Source organism: Neophocaena asiaeorientalis, unplaced genomic scaffold (assembly GCF_003031525.2).
Source record: "Neophocaena asiaeorientalis asiaeorientalis breed wild unplaced genomic scaffold, Neophocaena_asiaeorientalis_V1.1 scaffold487, whole genome shotgun sequence".
Lineage (NCBI taxonomy): Eukaryota > Metazoa > Chordata > Mammalia > Artiodactyla > Phocoenidae > Neophocaena > Neophocaena asiaeorientalis.
Genome location: NW_020173398.1, coordinates 344,873 through 367,922, shown reverse-complemented (window position 1 = coordinate 367,922; position 23,050 = coordinate 344,873). Strand labels below are relative to the sequence as shown.

The 23,050-nt window shown below is 40.0% G+C and overlaps 1 protein-coding gene across 7 annotated transcripts in view; it reads left to right on the top strand.

Annotated features, from left to right (window-relative positions):
• Window positions 1-6,350: 6,350 nt before the first annotated feature.
• DNM1L (dynamin 1 like) overlaps window positions 6,351-23,050 on the top strand; it is a 61,995-nt gene continuing 45,295 nt past the window's right edge. For 4 of the 7 annotated variants that reach the window (XM_024747107.1, XM_024747106.1, XM_024747109.1 and 1 more), the window contains exon 1: window positions 6,369-6,533. In XM_024747107.1, the coding sequence (XP_024602875.1) occupies window positions 6,432-6,533 (102 nt within the window). In that variant the 5' untranslated portion in view covers window positions 6,369-6,431. Of the gene's footprint in view, window positions 6,534-23,050 lie in introns of all 7 variants that reach the window. The other 3 variants (XM_024747110.1, XM_024747104.1, XM_024747103.1) reach the window with 3 other exon arrangements.

Here is a 23,050-nt window from a genome sequence, read left to right as displayed (position 1 = left end):
TAATATGCAAAACATTTATTCATTCATTCATTCATACATACATTTATCCATTTAGTCAAATATTCAGTAACTGAAGAGGAATGAGAATAAATAAAAGCCATCAGAAAGAAACAAAAAGTCAACTGTTGGATAAACCTTTATACATATTATATATAATATACTTAGTACTTTATGATATGCTGCCTTATTCACTAATTTTGCTGTGTCATTGATGAGTAAGTCTTATCATCCATCACAACTGTATAGCATTTCTAGAAAACTGGTTCTTTTTTGTTGCTGTTGTTGTTTTTTGCGGTACGCGGGCCTCTCACTGTTGTGGCCTCTCCCGTTGCGGAGCACAGGCTCCAGACGCGCAGGCTCAGCGGTCACGGCTCACGGGCCTAGCCGCTCTTCGGCATGTGGGATCTTCCCAGACCAGGGCACGAACCCGTGTCCCCTGCATTAGCAGGAGGACTCTCAACAACTGCGCCACCAGGGAAGCCTCAAAACTGGTTCTTAAAACTCAAAATGACTCATGCTGCCCACTACTGGTTAGATGGACTGGTTGGGAATTAGAAAGGAGAGATGTTCAAAGTCTCTCCTAGGCCTGGCTGCTGAAGGAAGAAATCCTGAATAGGTGTCCCTTCTGTTTACCACAGTGTACCAGTGAGCCTTTGGATATGCAAAGGCAGCTAACCAAGGGCTGAAAAGCTATATTTCTCTTCGTCATAAAGTGTGGGCTCTGAGCTGGTATAGGGGAGATGAAAAGGAATCCTGAAAAACAGAGGAGAAAGGAGGTTTGAAGAGTTTCTAAGAATGCCAAACAACATTTTGGGAACCTGAAGTGCACATGTAAAAGAGGCTAATGAGAAATTCCCAGAGACAGGGTAGGTGAAGTATTTAAGAACAGGGATATGCCTAACATGTACTATTTTGTTGTTGGCATTACTGTGATGTAAAATCACTCTATTATCTCAAACAGTTAGTAAAATATGCCACATGCTTTGGGGGTGGGAGGATTAAAGGAAGGGCTAAGTTCCACTGGTGTGTGGGTGTGGAGTAAAGGGAAGAAAACAGTATAGGAAGAAGAAACAAGACTTTACTATTAATTGTGTTGTCACACTGCCCTCTAACGGGCTGTCAGTATCTTGCCAGATTCAACTGCTGGCTTCTGAACCACCGCCATCTGCCGACAGTTTCCCCGCACTTGTTGACAAAGTTTGTCTTAAGCTTGAGGCCTGGGGAATGGCGCAAATTGATTAAAGCTGCTTACCTTATTGTCTTTGCAAAATATGGACAGTTTCCAAAATATGACAAAGAGGCTTCCCCATCAGAGTTGTGTATTTTATATTAGCATTAGATCTGCACATTCCACTATGATTTGAAGGCGCTAATGATGGCAGCTTTGCTATGACTGATGATCAAAATGTTGGCATAAAATGATATTGGATGCTTATGCTATTAAAAATAGTTTGAATTTTTGCAAGAACTATTAAAATAATTTCCAGTTATTAATTTAATTCAAAATAAACTCTCTCATTAGGGATTTTATAAGTTAGAGCAAAGCCAGCCTGCTCCCTAGCAAAGTAACTTGGCAGCTATTATGATGAGGAGTCCTATGCCAGGCCAGCTTCATTATGTTTTTGTTGGGTTTGACTGCAAATCCTAATTGCAATTATACCTATTCAGAGCTGGTTAAATCCTTGCTATTCCAGCTTTTCCAAGTAAAAGAAAAGGAAACTCCAAGTCCACTAGAGCGGTACTATGTAACAAGCATCAGACTAGGTTGTAGAGATAACTAGCTAAATAAGACACCACTACTACCTTCAGTGAGCTCAGTGTTGGCTAAGGGGGAAGGGCATGTTACTGTCATGTCCACAGTACCCCCTCCCTTTAGCAAATAGAGTGTCTGGCTAAGATCCATATGCCTAATGGTACTTGATGAATATGTGTTGAATAAATGAGGGAATGAATGAACAAACATATGTGTATAGGTTAAGAATTTGCCAAATAGCCTGTTTTGATCCCCGCTCTGCCACATACTAGCTATGTAAACGTACTACTTTACTTAAACCCCTTGAGCCTTAGTTTCTACATCATAAAATGCTTAGCACAGTGCCTCCCATACAGCAAGTACTCAATAAATAATAGTTTAATAATATCGTGTGAAAAGGGCAACAAGGAAAAGAGGGAGTGATTAACTATGGAGATTAGAATCTAAGATTATGTACTATATATGTACATTTAGAAGTACGGAACAATTGTTGGATTTGGGGAATTTTTTTATGCTGAATGAGGATTCTACTTTATTCTCTAAAACCAAGTGGTAGGAAAAATGACCTCTGGAGTCAGTGACTCACATACTTACAGTTCCATAACCAGAGAGAGAGAAAATTATCTGGCTAACTCAAGTTAAAAAATTCTCAGAGAAGGCCCCCTTTGGGTCAGGTCAAAGGCCCTATTTGGGTCAGATCCATCCCTAGACCAATCATCTTAATGTGGTGTGGCAGGCAGAATAATGGCCCCTCAGACATGTCCATGCCCTAATCCCTGGAACCTGTGAATTTTACATGGCAAAAGATAGGATTTGTAGATAGGACTAAAGGTACAGACCTTGCTATGGGGAGACTGTCCTGGGTTATCCAGGTGGGACAATCTAATCATGAGTCCTTAAAAAGCAGAGAACCTATCTTTGCTGTGGTTAGAGAGACATTTGATGACCAGAGGAAGGGTCAGGGTCAAAGAGATGTGACATTGTTAGCTTTGAAGATGTCGGTAGGGGGTCAAGAGCTACAAGAGCTAGGAATGTGAGAGGTCTGAAATCTGGAAAGGGCAAGGGTATTGACTCTTCCATAGAGGCTCCAGAAAGGAATGCAACCCTGATGATACTATGATTTTAGCCCAGTGAGATCCATGTTGGACTTCTGACCTACAGAGATGTAAGATAATACATTTTTGTTGTTTTAAGCCACTAAGTTTGTGGTAATTTGTTAAAACAACAATAGGAAACTCCTATGCCAGGGAAATAGGGTGGAAACTTAGTTTCAGTTCCTCCCCAGATTCCCTCAACCTCATCTGCCCTGAGGAAGCTTGCTCAGTGAGATCTCCCAACAGCCTCACCCACTGCCCAACCTCCTCATTCACAAGAATACAGGGGTTTGAGATAATGAGGTAGATGATGCAGAGAGAAGCAGAGATAAGAGGTAGAGAGTTCTGATGCTAACTGAGCCCCTGGTTCCAGTTATTTTTTGAGGCCAAGGCCATGTCAGCACTATGGTTATACAAGTTAGTTAATTCCTCTTTTTGAGTTAAATTAGTTAGTTTGAGTTAAATTTCTGTGACTGGAAACCAAACTGTCTTTCCTAAATCATAAACCTAAAGTGAGGGAGGGATGGCTGAAGGAGAAGAATTTTTTTAAAAAGCCTTTGGAGGGATTTCCCTGGTGGCACAGTGGATAAGACTCTGTGCTCCCAATGCAGGGGACTCAGGTTCAATCCCTGGTCACAGAACTAGACCCCACATGCATGCCGCAACTAAGAGTTCACATGCCACAACTAAGGAGCCCGCGTGCCACAACTAAGACCCAGTGCAACCAAACAAATAAAAAGACTTTGGAGACAGACTCTGATAACAGCTTAACGCGATTTCATAGCAACCCACTCAAAAACACATTATTCTACTTTAGATGAGGAAAGACCTACTAATTGGCTAAGTGGCTTTCCCACAAGCAAGAGTGTTCTGAAATTAAAATGTGAAAATCCAAATAGGTTTGCTTTGTTTGCTTCCAATGAACACATTGCACTTAGTGTGTCCTGTCTTATGTTAAAAAAAGTCATCAAATTAGAGACACTCTTTTTCAAGGCCTCGCCGTTTCCTGTTTCTGCAGCCTCAAACACTTTTCTTTCCTCTGTGAGTGATGAACTCAATGCTCTAGAGTCTAGACAAGTACTGGACAATCCTGCTTTAACCTAAGTGATGGTGGGGGTGACAGGAGGACTTTTGAGCACTGGCCATTTGATCATTCTTCCTTCTCCTAAAAAAAGAGAATTAAAAAGCAGTCCCTATTGTTCCTAAGGCATGTTAATACAAGGCTTTGTATGTTCCATCCCAACAGATATTTTATAATTTAAATGGAAATATATAATGCCATCCAAAATTCATGACATTTCGCTTTTTGAAATATATGTATGCTTGCTCTTTAAACGTTGCCATTAGCAAATTAAAAAAAGACTATGTCCTTTGGTGCCACAAATAAAGGAAAAGCAGTTGCATCGTTGTTGCCCCAGGGCACCTTGCCCCTATGAAGCAGTTACTGGTTATGCCCATGGAGCCTCACTGTGAACCCACCCTCTCCTTTTGTCTGCCTTTTCTTCTTGGAAGGAATATAGACTGCTAGAGAAAAAGAAGAGAACGAAAGTTCCAGCAATGGAGGGCTGAGAAACAAAGTGGGTAACATCTGACTGTTATATAATATTATCTTTGGTAGAAAATAAAAGGACTTGGAATAAATCTCTTTGGTCTGCTTTCTGTTTTTGGAGTTCTGAAGTTCTTGTCTCATTTTTGTCTCTGAAATTAAAACAAACAAACAAAAGAATTAGAGAGAATGAAATGTTCATAAAACTTGATGCCAAAACACCACTAGTGGACCTTCAGGTCTTAGCTTAGATGACATTTAATTCATGTGTTCAAAAGTATTTATTGAGGGACTCCCCTGGTGGCTCAGTGGTTAGGAATCCACCTGCCAATGCAGGGGACACAGGTTCAATCCCTGGTCCGGGAAGATCTCACATGCCACGGAGAAGCTAAGCCCGTGTGCCACAACTACTGAGCCCATGTGCCACAACTACTGAAGCCCGCACACCTAGAACCCGTGCTCCGCAACAAGAGAAGCCACTGCAGTGAGAAGCCCGCACACTGCAACGAAGAGTAGCCCCTGCTCACCACAACTAGAGAAAGCCCGTGCACAGCAACAAAGACCCAACACAGTCAAAAATAAATAAATAAAATAAATAAAATTTTAAAAAAAGTATTTATTGAGTGTCTATCATGTGTTCTGTTGAACAAATCAAGCATATTCCCCAGGGCCACTGTGTATGGCTGTGCAGGTTAATGGTACCCAGTGAAGTTGTGCAGGGCACAACTTCCACTACTGGAGGTAGTCCTCACTCTCAAGGAGATTATATCTAGTGACTTCTAGGAAGTCTTGCTTGAACTTTCACTCCCCTCTCAGACTAGAAAAAGCACTCCATAATAAACCCAGTCATAGCACTTTATCCATTTGTCTATAATGGTGTCATCCTCTGTTAGATTGTAAACTCAGAGGATACTGAGTTTGAGACTATCTTGTTTGTCCCTTTCCAGGGGCTAGGGATGCATCAGTGAATTAAACAGTCAAAAAATCCCTGGCATGTAGGAGCTGATAATCTAGAAGAGAGAGAGAGTAAACAAGTTCAGTATATAGCATGTTAGATGGAGATACACACTATGGAAAAAAAACAAGTAGGGAAGGGGTCTTTCTCCTCCCTTACTTTGGATCTTTGCTCAGATGTCACCTTTTTTTATTTTGAGAGAGGAAACCTTTGGAGGTTCACAGTAGAGGAGAGATACTATCTGTCTAAAAAGAAAAACATTTAGGAATAGAACAGTAAGCACACTTAGCAAACAGCTAGTAAGGCAGTTATCAGCTCTCCACTTTGCCAGGAATCAGGCCACAGTGAATAAAGACTTATATAGAATATAGAGAATGAGGGCCCAGCCCTTCCCCTCTAAAACTCTGACACTTTCAGATTCTTTCTAAACACATTTTAAACAAATATCCTGGAGAACCCTCGTGTTCTAACCTGAGCTGGTTTTGCATTGTTGCAAAACAGCACCTCACATCTTTTAGTATCAGCCTACAGACCTTTCGTACGTGCCTAGGGTGTCTGAGGCTATGGAGCTCTTCTTTAAGCCTTTCTAACCCACCCTACTTGAGAAAGTGTCCTTATCAGGAAATGACGTCCTGGATACCAAGAGACTCCGTTATACTTAACACATATTCCTATCCGGAATTTTCACACTGGTTTTGCCTCGAGGATAGGCATAAATGTATCTCTTCCTTCCGACTCTCTGGGCTTCGCTCCCTAATCTTTTGACAGGAGCCAAGGAAGCATCCTCGCCCCAAGAGCCCCTCTCTCCTCATAGGCCACTCGCCCGCGCCGCGCAGTCTTCTGGAAGCTGTAGGTCCCAGAGGTCCTCCGCGTCAGAACTACAACTCCCGGCAGACTTTGTTTCCCCACACCTCCCTCTTGGCGCATGGCCTGTCGGGAGGGGGCAGGTAGCGGGGGGGCGGAGTCCAATGGGTGCTGGCTCCCGAGGAGAGGGCGGAGGAGAGGAGGAAGGAGGCGGGCTCTGGGCCGCGGCCCCATTCATTGCCGCGGCCGGCCGGGCGGGGGTTCGGTATTTTCCGAGTTATGGAGGCGCTAATTCCTGTAATCAACAAGCTCCAGGACGTATTCAACACGGTGGGCGCCGACATCATCCAGTTGCCTCAGATCGTGGTGGTGGGAACGCAGGTGAGAGACGAGGGTGGCTTCCGTCCAGGCCAGAGCCCGGGGCGCGGGCCTGGACGGGACTGCGGCAGCGCTTGCTTCCAGACTGGCCGTCGCGGCCTGTGGAAGGAGGGCGCTGTTGCGCCTGGGCGCCCGGGGCTGCGTTCCACTGGGGCTGGGAGTCCAGGGCCCGGCCCGGAGGCGAGGGGCGGAGCCGGCGCGGCGGTCCGGCGGGTCCCGGGGGCGGGACGGACGGGCGGGCGGGCCTAACTGGAGTCCGTCGGGACCGGGCGCGGCTTCGACCGCGGGCCGCTGCTTCCAAGGGCGCCTGGGGGACGCGCGGGGCACTTGGGGCCGCACTGGGCTCGCGGGGCGGGTAGCCCCTTCTTGATTGGTTTCAGGGCGGCGGGGTGTTTTATTTCCCTCGTTGCCTTGCTCAGGGGCTGCGGAGTCAGTTTTGGAACTGCGGAGTCGGGGCCGAGAAGGCCGCTACTTTGTGCACCTGAGTGTTTTCCTGCAGTGTAATCCAGGTTTCGAGAACGCCGAAGCAGTTAAAAAAAAAAAAAAAAAACCAAACCAACTTGTACTTGGAGTTTGTGGGTGTTAGGAGGGGTATCCAGTTTTTCTGCGTAGGCTGTGGTTTTTGTCGTCCATCTAAGTTGGGCATCAAGGGTCTCTGATCCTTTCATGTTGGCATTTCTTATAGATAACACATTTTTATATGCGGAAATATTGAAGAAATAAATGTTATTTCTAGAAGTGACAGAGAAGTATAAGTTTCATTTTTTCTGCCTGCTGCTTTTCTTGGTTGAAGAGTAATCAACCATAGGCCTTTTTTTTATTAGAGTTCAGAGAAACGCATTTTAGAGATTACTTAGTATATTGCTTTTAGGTGCTTTCCTTTTTTAATGATGTTTTCTGTTGGAAAGGGGACGGTTTCCTCACTTTCCACGAGGTTCATCGCTACATCTTGCTACAAAATTGATGTGTAGGGTGTAACTGTTTTGAGAGGGAACTTATGTTAAAAATATAATAGAGTATGTACAGACACTGGAAACCTTGGAAACCATAGATATCCTAAGGTGGGCGGGAGGGACTTTTCAATAGTTAAAGCAATAGAAATTATTTCAGAAACACATTTCCTTTGTTGGCCATGGGATTGGTATAACTTCTGCCCAATCCTCCCTTAATATTTGTAATGACTAGAGACTCTGGATCATCAACATAATAAATTATGAGAAATATATTTTTTGAGTATATTTTGTTTACTGCTGTGTTCCTATTCCTAGCTCTTGGAACAGTCTGGGGTATGTAGGAGATGCTCCATAAATACTTTGAACGAGTTACTAGATAGTATTTTTAAAACCCTGGGGCTTTTATCATCAAAACCGATCTGTTTTTGTAAATAAAATTAGAGGAGATGATATAAATTAAATCTTCTTGGGTAGTAATTTGGAAGTGTTTCCTAGCTGTAGACCAGAAACTTTCCATATACTTTTGAGAGTCTTAATGCTTTTTAAGCATGAAGCAGTAAAAGAATCAGAGCTATAGTGTGTCAGTATAAATAGTTTAAAATCAAGAAGGTTTTTTCTTACATGAAATTGAATTTATTTCAGTGAGTACACCTGTTCGCAAAATTGGGGAGGTGACAGGGTAGAAGAGTAAAGATTTCACCATTGTGAAAGCCATTAACATATGCCAGCAAAAACCATCCTAGTAGTGATAATTATATGCCACTTTTGCATGTTGATGTTTGGAATTACTCTGAAGGGAAATATTCAGTTTTTAGACTTGATTTAATGAGGGTTATCTCCATTCGTGTCCTTATTAGCTGAAATTCAGTCCTTTATTATTCAGGTACAGAAGAAATAAATAAGAATAGAAGCAATGTCTTTTCTCCCATAGTTTCCTCAATATGTTGGGAAAAAACCTCTTCTTGATTTGAATACAAGTACACCACTACTTTGTCATCTAGGCTAGTTAATGTTGTGTAACATGTATATATACAGCACCTCACATTCATATTTAATGGAGTAGTGTACAGTGAGTGAGTTCCAGATGTAGTAAATGTTCTGTACGTAGTTCAACTGGTAAATTTCTCAGTGGCAGTGATCATGTCTCTGTCTTACACTTTACCTGTACTTTAAATGGCTACAGGTCGCATTTTTGGGAACTTTTTATAACAGTGATTCTCAAACTTGGGTGTATATAAGAATTACTTTGAAAATAAGTTTCCTGGACCCCATCCGCAAAGATTTTGATTTTATAAGTCTGGGGTGCTCCAGGCACCATAGCCGATTCTGATGCAGATGGTTCATAGATGTATATAGTATATTAGTGAGTCTTTGATTTTATAGCGCATGAAACTGGAAAAAGCAGGGGAGTCTAAGGGCATACTGCTGTTAAGTAGTTGGTTGGTTTTGGTGGCATTCTTGCTCCAAAGTATCAACTTCCAGGCAACCTTTGCTGACCCCTAAATATTTTAAACTTTGATTTCTTAAATTGCCCAAATAATACTGTTTTGGGGCCCAGAGAGTTGGAGTAGTTGAGGAGAGAGATGTTTACAGCTGTCGATCATTCACAGTTTTTATGATTTAGCTGAATAAATTGCTTTCCTTTTCCTCTAGCCGAGATCCTCTGTGTGGAAACAACAGAAAATGGGGAGAGAGAAGGTTGATACTTTTAGACCTTGGTGTACTTTGCAGGTGGAGAAGGAGATAAGATTTCAATGACATTTGTGACTCAACTTGGGAAATTTAATCACTGTTTCTTAAGTTGAGAATTGGAAGGGGGAGCCCTCCAGGTATGTAATCCAAACCACAACCTAATATAGGAATCTCAATACAGATGACATTAACCTGAGACTCTGGCTCAGTGCTGCTAGTATTGTGCTTTTTTTTTTTTAATTTGTTTGTTTTATTTATTTTATTTTTGGCTGCACTGGGTCTTTGTTGCTGTGCGCGGGCTTTTCTCTATTTGAGGTAAGTGGGGGCTACTCTTCGTTGTGGTGCTTGGGCTTCTCATTGCAGTGGCTTCTCTTGTTGCAGAGCACAGGCTCTAGGCGTGCGGGCTCAGTAGTTGTGGCTTGCGGGCTCTAGAGCTCAGCCTCAGTAGTTGTGGCGCACGGGCTTAGTTGCTCCATGGCATGTGGGATCTTCCCAGACTAGGGCTTGAACCTGTGTCCCCTGCATTGGCAGGCAGATTCTTAACCACTGTGCCACCAGGGAAGCCCTGTGCTTTTCACTTTGCCTTTTATTTTGGTAATTTCAGCACTCTACTTTCAGTAATTCAGACAAATACAGAAGGAAAAGGAATCTTGGATTTTAAATGACCAATCTGCAAACCAACTGTTCAAATTTAACATTTAAAAAATTAAAATATAATTAATATAACATAAACCCTAACATTATAAAGTGTTCAATTCAGTGGTTTTTAGTATATTCACAAGGTTATGCAACCATTGCCACTATCTAATTCCAGAGCGTTTTCATTACCCCAGAAAGAAACTCTGTATCCATTAGAAGTCACTCCCCATTTTACGCCCCCCCGCCAGCACTCCTCTTGCCTGGCAACCACTGATTTCTGTCTCTATGGATTTGCCTATTCTGGACATTTCATATAAATGGAATCATACAATATGTGGCCTTTTGTGTCTGGCTACTTTTGCTCTGTTTTTTAGGATCATCCATGTTGTAGCATGTATTAATACTTCATTACTTTTTATGGATGAATAATATTCCCTTGTATAGATATGCCACAGTTTGTTTATCCATTCATTAGTTGATGGACATTTGGGTTATTTCCACTTTTTAGCTATATTGAATGATGCTGTCATGAACATTCGTTAACAAGTTTTTGTGTGAACATATGTTTTCAATTCTCTTGGATATGTATAGTTGACACTTGAGCAACATAGGTTTGAACTGCGCAGGTCCACTTACATGCAGATTTTTTTTTACGCGCAGATACTACAGTACTACCCACTTATATGAAGATTGTTTTCAATGAATACTGCACTACTACATGATCTGTGGTTGGTTGAATCTGTGGATGTGGAACTGTGGCTCCAGAGGGCCAACTGTATAATTATATGCAGATTTTTGACCACCCTGGAGTCAGTGCCTCTAACCACCTGTGCTGTTCAGGGGTCATCTGTACCTAGGAGTAGAATTGCTGGTTCATTTGGTAACTCTTATTTAACTTTTTAAAGAACTGCACACTTTTCCACAGTGGCTGCACCATTTTACAAACCTTTATCTGGTATATGAGGGTTTCAGTTTCTATACACCCTCACCAACTCTTGTTATTGTCTTTTTTAGAAAGTGCTAAATCATTCTGGAATTCTTTATTTTAAAAAAAGCCCCCCCCCACCCCCTCCTCCTGCATTCTGCAGCACTGTTATCTACATTTTATTAGCTCCTTCTGAAATCTTGCTCTCTCCTGCCTGATATGCCTACATTTGTCTTGTGTTTGTAGAGGTGATGGCTTCATTAAGTTTAGTAATTTGGTGCCAAATATTGATCTTAGTTTCATTCCTTCAGTGTTTTCTTGTGAGTACTCTTAAGTAAACTTATGTTTTTCCCTTTCCTTTTCTTTTTTACTAGTTTTCTCTGTGTAGATCATGTGCTTCTTACTTAAAAAAAAATTTTTTTTAAAGCATTGAAGTGAAACTTACATAACATAAAAATTAGTCATTTTAAAGGGTACAATTCCATGGCATTTAGTACATTCATAATGTTGTGCAACCACCACCTCTTTCTAGGTCCAAAACATTTTCATCACCCCAAAAGAAAACTCTGTATCCATTAAGCAGTCACTTTGTAATTCTCCTTTCCCCCCCCAGTCCCTGGCAACCACCAATCTTCTTTCCTTCTTTATAGATTTACCTATTCTGGATATTTTACAGAAACAGAATCATACAGTATGTGGCCATTTATGTTTGACTTCTTTCACTTAGTATAACATGGTTCATTCATATTGTAGCATGTATCAGTACTTCCTTTTAATTGCTGACTAATATTCTATTGTATATACATACCATGTTTTATCATTCATCTATTGATGGATATTTGGATTGTTTCTATATTTTGGTTGTTGTGAGTAGTGCTGCTGTGAATATTTGTGTACAAGTATTTGAATACCTCTTTTCAGTTCTTTCGGGTATATACCTACAAGTAAAATGCTGGGTCATATGGTAATTCTATGTTTAACTTTTTGAGGAACCACCAAACTTTTTCACAGTGGCTGTACCATTTTACATTCCCCCAGCAACATACTAGGGCTCCAGTTCTTTATATCCTTGTCAAAACTTGTCATTGTGTCTTTTATTATAGCTATCCTGATGAGAGTGTGAAGTGGTATCTCATTATGATTTTGATTTGTATTTTCCTAATGACTAATGATGTGAATACCTTTTTAGGTGCTTGTTGGGGTTATTTGTCTTCTAATTGTTGAGTTGTAAGAGTTTTTTATATATTTTGGATACCAGACCATTATCAGTATATGATTTGCACATATTTTCTCCCATTCTGTAGGTTGTCTTTTTACTTTCATGATCATGTCCTTTGATGCACAAAAGTTTTAAATTTTGATAAAGTCCAATTTATCTTTTTTTCTTTTGTTGCTTGTGACTTTAGTATCATATCTAACACATTATCAAATCCAAGGTCATGAAAATTTATTATTATTTTGTGTTTTCTTCTAGTTTCAGCTCTTACATTTAGGGTTTTGATCCATTTTGAGTAAATTTTTGTCTTTGGTGTGAAGTAGGGGTTCACCTTCATTCTTTTCCATGTGCCTGTGCAGTTGATCCAGGACTATTTGTTGGAGACTATTCTTTCCCCCATTGAATGGTCTTGGCTCTATTGTTGAAAATCAGTTGACTATAGATGTATAGGTTTATTTCTGGACTCTCAGTTACTTTCCATTGGTCTATAGGTCTGTTATTATGCCAGTACCACACATAGTTTTGATTATTGTAGCTTTGTAGTATATTTTGAAACCAGAAAGTATGAGTCTCCCCACTTTGTTCTTTTTTTTCAAGATTGTTTTTGCAGTTAGGAGTCCCCTGCCATTCATTCCATAGCAGTTTTAATTGGTATTTCCATTTCTGCAAATGAGGTTGTTGGGATTTTGGTAGGGATTGTATTGAATCTGTACATTGCTTTGGGGAGTATTGCCATCTAAATATTAAATCAGATCTAGAATTCTTGGTTGATAGGTTTTTTCCTTTCCGATCTTTAAATAAGTCATGCTATTGCCTCTGGCTTCCAAGATTTCTGGTGAGAAATCTATTGTGTTATTAGTGGTCTTATTGAGGATCTGTTGTATTTGAATTGATTCTCTACTTCTCCCTTGCTGCTTTCAGTGTTTGTGTTTGTCTTTTAACAGTTTGATTATTATTTGTCTCCATGTGGATCTCTTTGTGTTTATCCTGCATTGTGGAGTTAAGTTCTTTAATATGTAGATTCATGTCACTTTCCCCATGTTTTCCTGCTTTTATGGAAAAAGTGGGAATTTTTATGGATATTACGTTTGCTTTTCAGTTATCCAGATCTCACTCTTTTAATTTATGTTCCAGATAGAACTGGGCCTGTATTTTATAACCAAGAAAAACATTCCTCCCTAAGGACTGTTAGGTCTCTAGCACTTTAGCAAGTTTCGATCCTGGATAATTGAAGTGGTTTAAATTTTAGATTTATATTTTGCCAATAGGTGGAGTGTTTGAGCTCTGCAGTAAAAACTTGTTAGTTTATTTATTTAAGATACCATTAAGTTAATATTTCTAAGGATACTCAGAAATATTTTATTTAAAATAAATAAGACAGGGACTTCCTGGTGGCACAGTGGTTATGAATCTGCCTGCCAATACACACAAATTTTTAGCCCCTTAATATACAGGGGACATGGGTTCGATCCCTGGTCTGGGAAGATCCCACATGCCGCGGAGCAGCTAAGCCTGTGCACCACAACTACTGAGCCTGCGCTCTAGAGCCCGCATGCCACAACTACTGAGCCCATGTGCCTAGAGCCTGTGCTCCCCAACAAGAGAAGCCACCACAGTGAGAAGCCCACACACCACAACGAAGAGTAGCCCCTGCTCGCTGCAACTAGAGAAAACCCATGTGCAGCAGAAAAGACCCAAAGCAGCCAAAAATAAATAAATTAAATAAATTTTAAAAAAGACAAATATTAAAGAAACCGTAAATCTAAAACTACTTCAAAATAAAAAGTTAAAAAATTAGGAAATGTACATATTTATCTGTTATATTAATATCAAATAAATAATTGAGAGGTCTGCTTTATACAATGAAAAGTAAAAATTTAGAAGTGAAAAACTGAATCAGCCTTGGTTAATGTGGCATCCATGAATATTTACAATGATCCCATTTTCAATTGCATCGAAAGAATACAACTCCCTGCTCCCAGTTGATGTTAGGTATCACAAAGAGCTAAAAATATGACAAAACATTAAGGCTCCATCTCAAAATATAAATTCAAAACACTATAAATCTCAGTACAGTGCAATTTGGAAGAAACTAAAAGATGACACTGAAAGCATACACACAAATTTTTAGCCCCTAAATATACAGGATATTGAATTGATTTGGGGAGTATGTAGAGATGAAAAAAACAGAAGACATTGCAGTGCCAAGAGAGCCCTATTTTCAGAGCATGCCAGCTGTGACTTTTGCCACTTTGGAACTGCTGTAGCCACTCACCTTCCTGGAAAGAGTGCAGACATGGAATGTTTAAGTCACCAGGGAGAAACAAGCACTGATCTAAACAATTGTTGAAGAAACCTATGGCCATTTAGAATACTGAGGTGAAAATTGGGAGTGCACAGACATGTTTTGTTTGGTCTATGTGTGTTGACACAAAATTTTTAAAAACTTGTGATATAATTGACATATTAGTTTCAGTTGTATAACGTAGCGATTTGACAAGTCTAAACATTGGGAAACAATCACCACAATAAGTCTAGAATGCCAATAAGTCTAGAGTACCAATAAGTCTAGTAGTCCATCACCACACATAGTTACAATTCTTTTATTTAATATTTTTTTTGTTGCAGTGCGTGGGCTTCTCTCTAGTTGTGGCGTGCAGGTTTTCTCTCTCTAGTTGTGGTGCACAGGCTCCAGGGCATGAGGGCTGTATAGTTGTGGTGCGTGGGTTCCACAGTGTGTGAGCTCTGTAGTTTGTGGCACACAGGCTCTCTAGTTGAGACATGTGAGCTCGGTAGTTGTGGCGTGTGGGCTTAGTTGACCTGTGGAATGTGGGATCTTAGTTCCCTGACCGGGGATCAAACCCGCATCCCCTGCGTTGGAAGGTGGATTCTTTACCACTGGACCACCAGGGAAGTCCCAAAGTTCTTTTTCTTATGATGAGAACTATTAAGATTTACTCTCTTAGTAACTTTAAAATATACACCACAGTATTATTATCTACAGTCACTATGCTATACATTACATCCCTAGGACTTACTTTATAACTGGAAGATTGTACCTTTTGGCCACTTTTACCCATTTCACCCACCCCCCACCTCTGGCAACCACCAGTCTGTTCTCTGTATTTATGAGTTTGGTTTTTTTGCTGTTTGTTTTGTTTTTGTTTTAGATTCCACATATAAATGAGATCATGTGGTATTTGCTTTTCTCTGTCTGACTTATTTTACTTAGCAAGGTCCTTTTATGTTGTTGTAAATAGCAGGATTTTCTTCTTTTTTTATGGCTGAATGATATTCCTCTGTGTGTGTGTGTGTGTGTGTGTGTGTGTGTGTGTGTGTGTGTGTGTGTGATGTACACACATTTACTTTATTCATCCACTAGTGGACTTTTAGGTTATTTCCATTTCTTGGCTTTTTGAAATAATGCTGGAACGAACATAGGGATGCATATATCTTTTCAATTTAGTGTTTTTGTATCCTTCAAATAAATACCCAGAGATGGAATTGCTGGATTATATGGTAGCTCTATTTTTAATTTTTAGAGGAACCTCCATACTGTTTTTTATAGTGGCTGCACCAATATACATTCCCACCAAAAGTGTATGAGGGTTTCCTTTCCTCCACATCCTCAACACTTATTTCTTGTCTTTTTAGTAATAGCCATTATAACAGGTGTGAGGTGATATCTCATTGTGGCCTTGATTTGCATCTCCCGGGTGATTAGTGATGTTGAGCATCTTTTCATGCACCTGTTGGCCATTTGTATGTCTTCTTTGGAAAAATGGCTACTTGGGTCCTAAGTTCATTTTTATTTTAATTTTTATTTATTTATTTATTTAGGCTGTGTAGCTTGTGGGATCTTAAATTCCCCGACCAGGGATCAAACCTGGGCCCTCGGCAGTGAAAGCCGGGAGTTCTAACCACTGGACTACCAGGGAATTCCCTTAAGTTCATTTTTAAATCAGGTTATTTGTATGTGTGTTGTTTTTTGTTTTTTGCTCTTGAGTTGTCTGAGTTCTTTGTATATTTTGTATGTTAGCCCCTTATTGGATAAGTGGTTTGAAAATATTTTTTCCCACTCCATGGGTTGCTTTTTCACTTTGTTGATGGTTTTCTTTGCAGTGCAGAAGCTTTTTAGTTTGATGTACTCCCCCTTGTTTATTTTTACTTTAGTTGGCTTTGATTTGGTGTCAAATCCAAAAAATCATCACCCAAACCAATGTCAAGGAGCTTACAACGTATGTTTTTTTCTTCTAGGAGTTTTATATTTTCGGGGCTTATATTCAAGTTTTTAACGCATTTTCAGCTGACTTTTTTTTTTTTTTTTTTTGGTATAGTGTAAGATAGTGGTCTAGGTCATGCTTTTGCATGTGGGCTGTCCAGTTTCCCAACACCATTTATTGAAGAGACTGTCCTTTCCCCATTTTATATTCTTGACCCCTTTGTTGTAAATTAATTGTCCATATATGCATAGGTTTATTTCTGAGCTCTCTATTCCATTGGTTTATGTGTCTGTTTTTATGCCATTGCCATACTATTAGCTTTTTTTTCTTGGCCACGCCACGTGGCTTGTGGGATCTCAATTCCCTGACCAGGGATTGAACCTGGGCCATGGCAGTGAAAGCCCAGAATCCTAACCACTAGGCCACCAGGGAACTCCCAGATTATTATAGCTTTTTAACAGTTTGAAATCAGGAAGCATGATGCCTCTAGCTTTGTTCTTCGTTCTCACGATTGCTTTGGCTATTTATTTATATATTTATGTGGTTCCATACAAATTTTAGGATTATTTGCTCTGTTTCTTTGAAAAATGCCATTGGCATTTTGATAGGCATTGTACTGAATTTGTAGATTGCTTTGGTTAATATGGACATTTTAACAATCTTTTTTTTTTTTTTTTTTTTTTTTTTTTTTTTTTTTTTTTTTTTTTTTTTTTTTTTTTGTGGTACGCGGGCCTCTCACTGTTGTGGCCTCTCCCCATTGTGGAGCATAGGCTCCGGACGCGCAGGCTCATTGAGGTACCTGGGCTTCTCATTGCAGTGGCTTTTCTTGTTGACGAGCACAGTCTCTAGGCACACGGGCTTCAGTTGTTGTGGCATGTGGGCTCAGTAGTTGTGGCTCATGGGCTCTAGAGCACAGGCTCAGTAGTTGTGGTGCACAGGCTTAGTTGCTCCGCGGCATGTGGTATCTTCCCAGACAAGGGATCGAACCCGTGTCCCCTGCATTGGCAGGTGGATTCTTAACCACTGCGCCGCCAGGGAAGTCCCCTTCATTTTGTTAATGTGGTGTATGACATTCATTTGCAGATGTTGAGTTATCCTTGCATCCCTGGAATAAATCCCACTCGATCATGGTGTGTGATCCTTTTAATGTATTGTTGAATTCAGTTTGCTATAATTTTGTTGAGAATTTTTGCATCTATGTTCATGAGGGATATCGGCCTGTAATTTTCTTTTCTTGTAGTGTCCTTGTCTGGTTTTGGTATCAGGGTAATGCTGGCTTTGTAAAATGAGTTTGGAATTGTTCCCTCCTTTTCTTTTTTGGAAGAGTTTGGGAAGGAGTGGTGTTGATTCTTCTTTGAGTGTTTGGATTCACTGGTGAAGTTGTCTGCTCCTAGACTTTTGTTTGTTGGGTGGTTTTAATTACTGATTCAGTCTCCTTGCTAGTAATTGGTATGTTTAGATTTTCTTTTTCTTCATGAATCAGCCTTGGTAGGTTGTATGATAGGAATTTGTCTATTTTATCCAACTTTTTGGTGTATAGTTTTTCATGCCAGTTTCTCATGATCTTTTGTATTTTTGTGGTATCCGTTGTGACCTCTCTTTCATTTCTCATTTTATTTATTTGAGTCCTCTGTTTTCCTTGGTGAGTCTAGCTAAATGTATGTCCATTTTATCATTTTAAAGAACCAGCTCTTGGGCTTCCATTGTGGCGCAGTGGTTGAGAGTCCGCCTGCTGATGCAGGGGACATGAGTTTGTGCCCCGGTCTGGGAGGATCCCACGTGCCGCAGAGGGGCTGGGCCCGTGAGCCATGGCCGCTGAGCCTGCGCGTCTGGAGCAACGGGAGAGGCCACAACAGTGAGAGGCCCGCATACCGGAAAAAAAAAAAGAACCAGCTCTTAGTTTCAGTGATCTTTTCTAATTGCTTTTTTTTTTTTAAGTCTCTATCTCATTATTATCTGATCTGATCTTTGATATATCCTTCCTTTACTACTAACTTTGGGCTTGCTTTGTTTGTTTTTTAATAGTTCCTGGAGGTGTAAAGTTAGTTTCTTTTTCTTTTTTTTTTTTTTTTGTGGTATGCTGGCCTCTCACTGCTGTGGCCTCTCCCGCTGCAGAGCACAGGCTTCAGACGCGCAGGCTCAGCGGCCATGACTCATGGGCCCAGCCAGTCCGCGGCACGCGGGATCCTCCTGGACTGGGGGACGAACCTGTGTCCCCTGCAGCGGCAGGCAGACTCCCAACCACTGTGCCCCCAGGGAAGACCTAAAGTTAGTTTCTTTTTCTTTTTTTTTTTTTTTTGTGGTATGCTGGCCTCTCACTGCTGTGGCCTCTCCCGCTGCAGAGCACAGGCTTCAGACGCGCAGGCTCAGCGGCCATGACTCATGGGCCCAGCCAGTCCGCGGCACGCGGGATCCTCCTGGACTGGGGGACGAACCTGTGTCCCCTGCAGCGGCAGGCAGACTCCCAACCACTGTGCCCCCAGGGAAGACCTAAAGTTAGTTTCTTTTTCTTTTTTTTTTTTTTTTGTGGTATGCTGGCCTCTCACTGCTGTGGCCTCTCCCGCTGCAGAGCACAGGCTTCAGACGCGCAGGCTCAGCGGCCATGACTCATGGGCCCAGCCAGTCCGCGGCACGCGGGATCCTCCTGGACTGGGGCACGAACCTGTGTCCCCTGCATCGGCAGGCAGACTCCCAACCACTGTGCCACCAGGGAAGACCTAAAGTTAGTTTCTTTATTTGAGATCTTTCTTGTTTCTACATGTAGACATTTATTGCTGTGAACTTCCCTCTAAAAACTACTTTTGCTGCATTCCATAAGTTCTGGTATGTGGTTTTTCTATTTTTATTTGTCTCAAGATATTTTTTGATTTCTGTTTTGACTTCTTCTTTCATCCATTGGTTGTTCAGTAGCATATTGTTTAGTACCGTGAATTTTCCAGTTTTCTTCTTATGATTGATTTCTAATTTCATACCATGATGGTTGGAAAAGGTGCTTTATACGATTTCAGTCTTCTTAAATTTATTAAGCCTTGTCCTGTGGCCTAACATGTGATGTATCCTGAAGAATGTTCCATTTGTGCTTGAGAAGAATGAGTACTCTGTTGCTTTTGGGTGGAATGTTCTGTATATGTATAGTCCATCTGGTCTAACATGTCATTTAAGGCCAATGTTGATTGATTTTCTATCTGTATGATCTATGAAGTCCCCTACTCTTATTGTATTGCTGTGTACTTCTCCTTACATGCCTATTAATATTTGCTTTATATATTTTGTGCTCCTATATTGCGTGCACAAATATTTGCAAATGTTGTATCCTCTTGTTAGATTGACCCCTTTATCATTATATAATTCCTTTGTTTCTCTTAATGGAGTCTTTGTTTTAAAGTCTATTTTGTCTGATGTAAGTATGGCCACCCCAGGTTTCTTTGGTTTCCATTTGAATGGGAATATTTTTTTCCATCCTTTCACTTTCAGTGTGTGTGTTTCCTTACATCTGAAGTGAGTCTCTTGTAGGCTGTGTAGAGATGGCTCTTGTATTTTTTTTTTTTTAATCCTTTCAGGGTACTCTGTATCTTTTATTTGGAGAATTTAGCCCATTTACAGTTGAAGTAATTTTTGATAGGTATGTAAATGCTTATTGCCACTTTGTTAATTTTTTTCTGGCTGTTTTGTAAATTCCTTTGTTTTTTTCTTCTCATTCTTTTTCTTTGTGATTTTCTGTAGTGGTATTTTTAGATTCCTTTTCTTTATCTTTTACATTTCTACTATAGGTTTTTGGCTGGTGGTTACCATGAGGCTTACTTAAACCAGCCTTTATTTATAAGAGTCTATTTTAAGTTGATAACATCAGTACAGTGCATTCTAAAGCTCTACATTTTACTCCCCTACCTTGCACATTTTATGTTTTTGATGTTATAACTTACATCTTTCTAATCTTTTTTTTTTACATCTTTCTAATCTTATGTATCTATTAACAAGTACTGCAGTTATAATTATTTTGACTACTTTTGTCTTTTACTCTTCATACTAGATTTATAAGTGATTAACCTACCATCTTTATGTTATATTATTCTGAATTTTACTACATATTTATCTTATTTATGTATTTATTTATTTATTTACTTTTGGCTTTGTTGGGTCTTTGTTTTTATGCGAGGGCTTTCTCTAGTTGCGGCAAGCAGGGGCCACTCTTCGTTGCGGTGCGCAGGCCTCTTACTATTGCAGCCTCTCTTTTTGAGGAGCACAGGCTCCAGATGTGCAGGCTCAGTAATTGTGGCTCACGGGCCCAGTTTCTCCACGGCATGTGGAATCTTCCCAGACCAGGGCTCAAACCCATGTCCCTTGCATTGGCAGGCAGATTCTTAACCACTGTGCCACCAGGGAAGCCCTACATATTTATCTTTACTAGTGAAATTTATAGTTTAATGTTTCCCTGTTACTAATTAGCTCTCTTTCATTTCGGCTTAAAGGAATCCCTTTAACATTTCCTGTAAGGCCAGTCTAGTGGTGATGAACTCCTTCAGCTTTTGCTTGTCTGGAAAACTCTTATGTCTCCTTCCATAGTGAAGGACAACTTTTCTGGGTAGAGATTTCTTGGTTGGCAGTTTTTTTTCTTTCAGCACTTTGAATATGTCATGCCACTCATTCCCTTCTGGACTGCAATGTTTCTATCCAAAAATCTGCTGATGATTTTAGGGGGGATTTTCCTTATGCATAACAAGTTGTTTTTCTGCTGTTGCTTTTAAAGTTCTCTCCTTGTCTTTAACTTTTGACATTTTAATTATAAATGGTGTGGGTCTCTTTGGGTTCATCTTTTTTGGAACTCTCTGAACTTCCTGTATCTGAATGTTATTTTCCCTGGGTTAGGGACATTTTTAGCTGTTATTTCTTCAAATAAGTTTTCTGCCCCTTTCTCTTTTTCTTCTTCTGAAACTCCTATAATGTGAATGTTGGTCCACTTGATGTTGTCCTATAAGTCCCTTGAACTGTCTTTTCACTGCTGAGTAGATGAGTTCCAGTGCCCTCTCTTCAAGTTCATTGATCCTTTGCTTCATGTAGTCTGCTGTTGAACCTCTGTTTGGTACTTTCTTGTATTTTCTTTCTGTTGAAAGTCTCTCTTTGTTCACTCATTTTTTTGAGCTTGTTTAGCATTTTTATGACTGTTAATTTGAACTTTATCAGATATATTATCTCCATTTCATTAAGGTTTTTTCCTGAAGTTTTACCTTGTTCTTTTGTTTGGAATAGATTCCTCTGTTTCTTTATTTTCCTTGACTCTCTGTGTTGGTTTGTATGCATTAGCATAAACAGCCACCTCTCCAAGTCTTGCAGGTGTTGTGAGTTCCCTCGTAATTGTGGGTCACTACATGTGGGGTGAGGTTTATGGTGAGATTGTGTCTTAGCCTCTCCAGCCTGTTTTGATATGGGTTTTTGTCATTTGCCTGATATGTAGGAGTTGCTCAGCTAATTTTTTAGTTTCTTTCAGAGGGAATTGTTCCATTTCTAGCTGTAAATTCTGTGTGTCCATGGTAGGAGGTGAGTTCAGGATCCTCCTATGTTGCCATCTTGAACTAGAACTGATACACACAATATGTTTAAAAAAAAAAAAGAAAGAGTTGCCAGTGTTTAAAAATTGGTGGATTTAATGGAAAGGGCCAGGTTTCTGGTTTTTCCTTTAAAAAAATCAGAAAATCTGATAACACTACACCCACATTTACAATGGATTTGAAAAATGTCTGCTTTAGATGGGTCAGGCTGTATTTAGTTAGCCTTCCTTTCTTATCATAATGTATGTGTTGCTCTTTTTTATAGTTTGAAGACGGCAATGAAATGTTAACATGTTTTCATGTTTCTATAAAAAGGGGAAAGTTAAAGACTACCTGGGAAATATTCTTATATTTTTACTATTCCTGAGAGACAGTCTTTTATTTTGTGAGATGTGAGATCTTATATTTTTAATACGCAAACAGAATGTCAGAAGAATACAATCTGATGTCATTTTGACTGAAGTCAAAATTGATTTGATTTACCCATTTACCCATTACCCAAATCAATTGAGTTGATTTACCCATTCAGGTTATCTGCTTTGTTTGTGGGGGCAGTTGAGTTTGTAACCCATGTTCGTTAGTTTGCTAGGGCTGCCATAACAAAATACCACACAAGACTGGGTGGCACATAAACAACATGTGCACAGAAGCAACAGAAATTTATTTTCTTACAGTTCTGGAGACTAGAAGTCCAATATCAAGATGTAGGAAGGTTTGGTTTCTTTTGAGGCCTCTCTCCTTGGCTTGCAGATGGCTGCCTTCTCTCTGTGTCCTCACATGCTCTTTCATCTGTGTGTCACATCCCTAATGTCTCTCTGTTGTCCCCAAATTTTCTTTTTTAGTAAGGACACCAGTCAGATTGGATTAGGGCCCACCCTAATCACCTTGTTTTAACTTAATCACCTATTTGAAGGTTGTCTCCAAATATGGTCACATATTGGGGTATGAGGTACACCTTCTAAGGGGGTTAGAGCTTCAACATGTGAGTTTTGGGGAGATGCAGTTCAGTCCACAATAACCCGTCTTCAAAAAAATCTATATGTAGATACATAAAAATGTACAACTAACTGAAAATTAGTAGCCATAAAGGAGACTAAGGTAGATAATCACAGTAACAAAATGAGGTTAATACAGGATTTAGGAGAGAAATTTAAAAAGTTTTTTTTGTTTATACCTATACTTTGTATTGTCATATTTAAGAAGAAAGAACAAAACGGCATAGTGGGTGGGAGTGATGGAGAACAACAGTCACACTAACATTGTTGAAAACCTAATTTATGAAATAGAAAAACAACTTGAGGAATTCTATTAAAAGACAAATCAAAA